The sequence below is a fragment of the Mus caroli genome, chromosome 10, assembly GCF_900094665.2.
Source record: "Mus caroli chromosome 10, CAROLI_EIJ_v1.1, whole genome shotgun sequence".
Lineage (NCBI taxonomy): Eukaryota > Metazoa > Chordata > Mammalia > Rodentia > Muridae > Mus > Mus caroli.
In genome coordinates this window covers 75,345,678-75,352,147 of record NC_034579.1, presented here as the reverse complement: position 1 = coordinate 75,352,147, position 6,470 = coordinate 75,345,678, and the positions used below count along the sequence as shown (strand labels likewise).

General features: G+C 57.3%; 1 protein-coding gene across 1 annotated transcript; it reads left to right on the top strand.

The window, feature by feature from the left end:
• Nucleotides 1-686: 686 nt before the first annotated feature.
• Hmg20b (high mobility group 20B) lies at nucleotides 687-5,038 on the top strand. Its single transcript, XM_021174491.2, has 10 exons — nucleotides 687-741; nucleotides 959-1,014; nucleotides 1,645-1,756; nucleotides 2,049-2,252; nucleotides 2,556-2,676; nucleotides 2,968-3,014; nucleotides 3,493-3,565; nucleotides 3,944-4,159; nucleotides 4,394-4,526; nucleotides 4,609-5,038. The coding sequence occupies exons 2-10, from the start codon at nucleotides 977-979 to the stop codon at nucleotides 4,619-4,621; spliced, it is 957 nt and encodes a 318-aa protein (XP_021030150.1). The 5' UTR covers nucleotides 687-741; nucleotides 959-976; the 3' UTR covers nucleotides 4,622-5,038.
• Nucleotides 5,039-6,470: the final 1,432 nt, after the last annotated feature.

Here is a 6,470-nt window from a genome sequence, read left to right as displayed (position 1 = left end):
TACCCCTTGGTCAGAGAGTAAAATCAAGGTTCCACGGGAAGGGAAATCAGTGACTGGTGGTCATTTCCCCAGTCCTCCTTTTATAAAGCATACGTTCATTTATTGATTTAGGTCTGTGTGTGTTGCACATGGCACAGCACACGGTGGAGTTCAGAGGACAACTTGCTGGAAAACCGTTCTCACTTTCCACTTCGTGGGTTCCGAATGCAAGTCGTCCACTAGGTGGCGAGCACCTTCAAATCCTGTGCAATCTCACCAGACCCATTTTTTTTTTCAACGTAGTAAGAAAAACTGCGCCTTGCCGTACTGCAGGGGAGGTGCCTCTTTGGAACCTAACTCTTTCCTTAGAAGCCTACTAAAAACGCCTCTTCTGCCGACAACATCCCCGGTCCCCATATCCACACCCTAGCTCACGGGTCAGAATGGGGACTACTGGCCCTTTAAGGAGCTCCGCCCCACAGCACGCCGCCAGTCGCCTCCGATTGGTCCCGAGCGCGCCCGAGCGCAGCCGAACTTGACGCACCCGCCCGCAACCTGCCGACGCACCTCCCACGCGGCTCCGCAGATCTTCAGCCAACCACCGCCCGGCGCGCCGAGACTAATCTGCATGACCCCACCCCTCATGGAGACCTCAGCCAATTGGAGCGCTAGCCTTGGGTTTATTAGCATGAGGGCGGAGCGGGCGCGGGCGCTTGGTTGGAGCGTCGCCGCGTCCCAGGTCCCGGGAAAGTTTTTTCAGAGGTGAAAAGAGCCGGGAAGTCGGGGCCTGCGCGGGGCGGGGGCTGCGGGGCGCGGCCTCCGGGACTCGATCTTGCAACAAAGGATCGCAGGGCCTCCTGCCCGAGGACCTCCCCGTCCTGGGATCCGCCTCCCCGGTCCGGGCCCCCCGGGGACCGCCTTGCGGTTCCCATCGAGGTGGCAGGCAGGACCCCCTGACCTTTGCCGGCTTCTATTCCAGATCCTGCCCGGAGTGGCCATGTCCCACGGTCCCCGGCAGCCAGGCGCAGCCACCGCGTGAGTGCGCCTCCCCCAGCCTGTCCCGACCCTGGATATGCCCTGTCCCCATCGTCGGGTACCCCTGGAAATGCCTTGTGTCCATCTCGAGTACCAGGGGTCATGCCCCGTCTCCATCCCGAGTACTCCTGGACATGTCTTGTCCCACATCCCTGGGAACTCCTAAACATTCCCTGTATCCACCCTCGGGTACCCCTAAACACACCATGTCCACGCTGGGATCTCTGGACATACCCTGTATCATCCTCAGGTACCTCTGTTTTGGGAACCCCTGGTCCTGTCCTGTCCTGTCCCTGTTCCCTTATCCCCACTACTGGGACTTCTGACCATGCCCTGTCATCCTTCGGGGATATCTGTACTCCCCGTAGAATTGCCAAGCACCCTATGGCCTTCCTCACTATCTCATCTTCCTCCCAGGCCCCAGGACCACCTCACCTCGTTCCCTGTCCCCACCCCGCAGTGGCCTAATGTGACCCTTGGATCCTCAAACTCTGGGTCCCCACCCCCTTTTTCTGGGCTCATGCGTGCTCCCACATACTTCTGTGATCTCCAATGACAAGAAGGGGATGGGTAGGTATGAGAGAATGATTTTGGCACTGATGGATGACGCTGGTTTCCATTGTCCCCAAGATCTGCGGGAGGCAAGACTCCGGGCCAGCACGGGGCCTCCTTTGTAGTGGCTGTCAAGCAGGAGCGCAGCGAGGGTCCCCGAGCTGGAGAGAAGGGGCCCCAGGAGGAGGAGGTGAGTTCCCATCTGAAAAGCCTGGCCGGCTGCTGGCTCAGCAACACATACCTCACAAGTCCACACTATAAGATCCTCCCACTGCTTAGCAAGAGGCCACACCCCAGCCTAGCCTGTCAGTGGCTTCAGCCCCACCCCTAGGAGGCTGTCTTGGTGCAGGACCGGTAGGTTCTCTATAGAGTTCTGACCCTTGATCTGCAGCCCCACGACTAGGCTAGGGCTCGCCCATATGCCCCAGACCCCTACCCCCACTTCCCAGAGCCCCTCCCAAGGACACAGCCTCCTCCTGCAGCCAGTGAAGAAGCGAGGCTGGCCTAAAGGCAAGAAAAGAAAGAAGATTCTCCCAAATGGGCCCAAAGCCCCCGTCACTGGTTATGTTCGCTTCCTGAACGAGAGGCGGGAGCAGATTCGCACCCGCCACCCGGACCTTCCATTCCCGGAGATCACAAAGATGTTGGGTGCCGAGTGGAGCAAGCTGCAGCCGGCAGAGAAGCAGGTAGAGACTAGAGAAAGGGGTGGCAGAAACAGGAGGGTCCTTGGGTCTTCGGCTAGCAAGGCAAGCCCCATCGGTGATCTTTGGGTTCAGTGAGAGACCCAGGCTCAAAGAACAAGGTGGAGAACACCCAGTAGTCCTGGAGAAGGGACACTCTCTCTGTGGGTTGGAGGGAGGGAGGGAGGCAAGGGAAGGGTTACGAATACATCAGTATGAGGGGAGTTGGGGGCCTGGCCCTGTCCACCCCTGTGTGCGTACCTTCGTTTGGGCTGGCCCTAGTTTGAGGATGCTGTCCCCCCCTCCTAGCGGTACCTGGATGAGGCAGAGAAGGAGAAACAGCAGTACTTGAAGGAGCTGTGGGCATACCAGCAGTCAGAGGCCTACAAGGTCTGCACGGAGAAGATTCAAGAAAACAAAATTAAAAAAGGTGAGTGAGCCAGGCAGTGGTAGTGGGCACCTTTACCCCAGCACTTGGGAGGCAGAGGCAGGTGGATCTTTGCTTTTGAGGCCAGTCTGGTCTGTAAAGTGAGTTCCAGGACAGCCAGGGCTACCCAGAGAAACCCTGTCTCAAAAACAAATAAAAACCCAACAACAATAAAAGGAAAGGTGAATGGGCCCAAACTCCCCTCATAAGCATAAAGATTTATGTGGGGCCGTCCAGGTGGGGCCTCTGGACTGGGAGGGTGCTGGCTGACCTGCCTTCCTCCCTCCCCACTAGAGGACTCCAGTTCTGGGCTCATGAACACCCTCCTGAATGGGCACAAGGTAAGGGCCTCTCAGTCCACAAGTACTTAGGGGAGAAGTTACCTATCCCCAAAGCTAGTGTGTTCCATAGATAAAAGCAAGACCACTGTGGAGACACAGTGACTCTGTGGTGGCGCATAGCTTAGTGGTGAAGTCATTGCCCAGAATGCACAGAACCAAGGGTTCTACCCCCACCACCACCCACCCACCCCACCATGAGAGGGCCTCATGTATAGAGTGCTGACCTGGCCTGCAGGAAGCTGGGGACTCCAGCGCCACTCAGAGTTAAGAACACTCACTGCTCCTGCACCCCCTTGGGTGTGAGCACAGCCACCTCTAACTCCAGTTCTGGGGCATCTGCTACCCTCCTCTGGCCTCTGTGGTTAATGCATGCACATGGGAGACACACAGTACAAAGGAAATAAAAGCAGGCTGGGGGCTCCAGGCAACCCAAGCCCCAGAGATGTGGGCCCCCACCGAACTCATTGCCGTGTCCCAGGGCGTGGACTGCGATGGCTTTTCCACCTTTGATGTGCCCATCTTCACTGAAGAGTTTTTGGACCAAAACAAAGGTGAGATTTTAGCAGGTGCTTATGTCCTGGTTGCAGGATGAGTGGAAATGAGAATGATGGCTGGGGTCAGGACTGAAGTTCCAGGGGGTCGTGATGGAGGAGGGATGGGGTCAGGGATGGATGGGCAATAGAGGGAAGATGGGGCCAGACTGGAGACGGTGGGGGTGCGGTGCGGTTAAGAATGGAGGGAGAAAAGGGTCGGGCTGGGGTCAAGGATTGAGGGCGGATAGGATCAGGGCTGAAGGGAGATGAGATCAGGGCTAAGGCCAGGGATGGAGGGAGATGGGTCGGGTTGAGGCCAGAGATGAAATGGGTCTATAGCACTCCGGGACCAGTATGGTGGGGAGGCAGCCCAGGGCTCTGACTCCTGTCCCACAGCACGCGAGGCAGAGCTGCGGCGCCTGAGGAAGATGAACGTGGCCTTCGAGGAGCAGAATGCGGTGCTGCAGCGCCACACGCAGAGCATGAGCAGCGCGCGTGAGCGTCTGGAGCAGGAGTTGGCGCTGGAGGAGCGGCGCACACTGGCATTGCAGCAGCAACTGCAGGCCGTGAGGCAGGCGCTCACCGCTAGCTTCGCCTCCCTGCCTGTGCCCGGTGCGCAGCCCCGCCCACACCTCCGGTCCCGCCCACACTTTTCAATTAGGACCCGCCCCAATGCCACACCAGGCTCCGCCCCACCCGGTGTTCGGACCCGCTTGTGGTGATCAGGCCCCGCCTATGGAACACCCCTAATCCGCGTGTTCGGACCCGCCCCCTCGCAAGGTCAATTCCCTGGTCCCGCCCAGCTACGGACCTGGGGGGGCCTCTCATTAACCCGCTGACCCGCAGGCACCGGGGAGACACCGACCCTCGGGACGCTGGACTTTTACATGGCGCGGCTTCACGGAGCCATCGAGCGCGACCCCGCGCAGCACGAGAGACTGATCGCGCGCGTCAAGGAGATCCTGGCGCGGGTAGCCAGGTGCGGGGTGTGGGAGGGGAGAGTGGGGTGAAGGGAGAGCGCGGCTCTGCTTGAGGTCTTCATCACCCCTTCTGTCCCACAGCGAGCACCTGTGACAGACCTCTTGGACCAGGAGATGCCCCTCCCCACCCGCCCAGAAAGAAGCTGCACCTTGGGGTCTCCAGGCCCCCCTCAAATGAATTCTCAACCGCATCCCTTTAGCTTCGAACCCCATCCCAGGTTGCAGAGACCGGGAGACCTGCCTGCCTCACAGGGAGGGTCACACTACAGTGGGTCAGGAACAGAGGAGCCAAGGCCGCCGGACTCGGATACCCCACCCCCACCCCTGGTGCTGAGCAGGAGGACCCCAGGTCGCTCACCATATAGCCAGGGGACCTGCTGTGCAGGCGCTGGCTAACCTGGCAGAGCCAGGGTAGGGGTGGGGCATCCAACAGCCCCTCCCCCAGCGCCTTTCATCACTCAATCCGGACTTTTAAATAAGTGTTGAATAAAAACAAATGGTTTTCACTCAAGTTAATATTTGTGGCTTTGGGGGAGTGGGCCCAGCCTGTTTATGATTCTCCTGCTGTGGTGGTTTGGTCTGCCCTCCTACCTCTGGTAGAGGATCTCAGGACCTTCACTACATGGTTATCAGGTGGGGAAACTGAGGCAGAGTTGGGCTGGAGTCCCCCATCGCCCTGTTGGTTTTGAGGGTCTTCTGTGGGTTCAAGGACAGGCTGGACATTCAGTTCAACCAACCGAGTCCCCAGACTGGACTTGCAGTCCACCTCAGAAATTTACTGCTTTAGCTGGGTGGTGGCCACACCTTTAGTCCCAGCCAACACTCAGGCAGAGGCAGGAGGATCTCCATGAATTCGAGGCCAGTCTGGTCTACAGAGTGAATTCCAGGACAGCCAGGACTACACAGAAACCCTGTCTCAAAACAAACAAACAAAACAACACCACAGAATTCTCCAGCCATTAGCACCATCTAGTTCTAGAACATTCTTCAGAGGAAACCCTGGCTGCATGAGCCTTCTCTGTGCCTGGTCTCCGGCCCTCTTATACCCACCACTCACTCCATATGCTTGGACATTTTCCACTACGGAGGTTATACTGTGTGGCTTTTTATGCCTGCTTCTCTCAGTGAGCATCACTGACACTATGGGGCATGTCCTCTTCACAGCTGAGTAATACTCCATGTGCCTCAGGCTGTGGTAAGTCACTCTGGTGTGGCAGTCTGTGCCTGTCTGCTTCCTGTTTGACCATCCACGTCGACCCCTGCCCCAGGGCAGGAGCTGCGGGATGTGGCAGATAACTGTGGAGGATGCCTCTGGCTCAAACTTGAAAGAGCCCTGCCAAGGGACTCTGTTTAATTAATGAGATAGAATATCTTGTAAAACTTCCCAATCCAGCACACATATGCTGTGCCAAGGAATTGTATCCCCCCAAATGTGCTCCTGTCCTCACCCCAGAACCTCCAGACATGGCCTTATTGGGAATCAGGAGGACAACAGTGTGATTAACTTGAGTGAGGTCATGTTGGGGCAGAGTGGGCACTATGCCAGCAGCGAGTATCCTTTCGAGAACAGGAAAGTTAACACAGGCCTAGAACCGGGCTTCGTGACAACAGAGGCAGAAACTGCACAACAGGCCTGTGGGCCAAGGCCAGTCAAGGACTGCCAGAGTCGAAGACAGCCTCCTACAGCCCCGGGAGGGAGAGGAGCGCTTCCACTTATCAACTGAGGAAGGATTAAGTCCATCTGAGTTTTGTTTTGTGACAATGTCTCATGTAGCCAAGGCTAGCCTGGAATTCACTGTGTGTCAAGGACGACCTTGATCCTCCACGTCCCCAAGTGGCCCAGATCTCTTCTCTTCTCTTCTCTTCTCTTCTCTTCTCTTCTCTTCTCTTCTCTTCTCTTCTCTTCTCTTCTCTTCTCTTCTCTTCTCTTCTCTTCTCCCCTC

Excerpts from the sequence above, each read along its gene's own strand:
- Hmg20b (XM_021174491.2), top strand. The coding sequence starts at position 977 with ATGTCCCACGGTCCCCGGCAGCCAGGCGCAGCCACCGC. Across the intron at positions 2,677-2,967 it reads AGAAAACAAAATTAAAAAAG|AGGACTCCAGTTCTGGGCTC; the intron begins GTGAGTGAGCCA and ends CCTCCCCACTAG. Across the intron at positions 3,566-3,943 it reads GTTTTTGGACCAAAACAAAG|CACGCGAGGCAGAGCTGCGG; the intron begins GTGAGATTTTAG and ends CCTGTCCCACAG.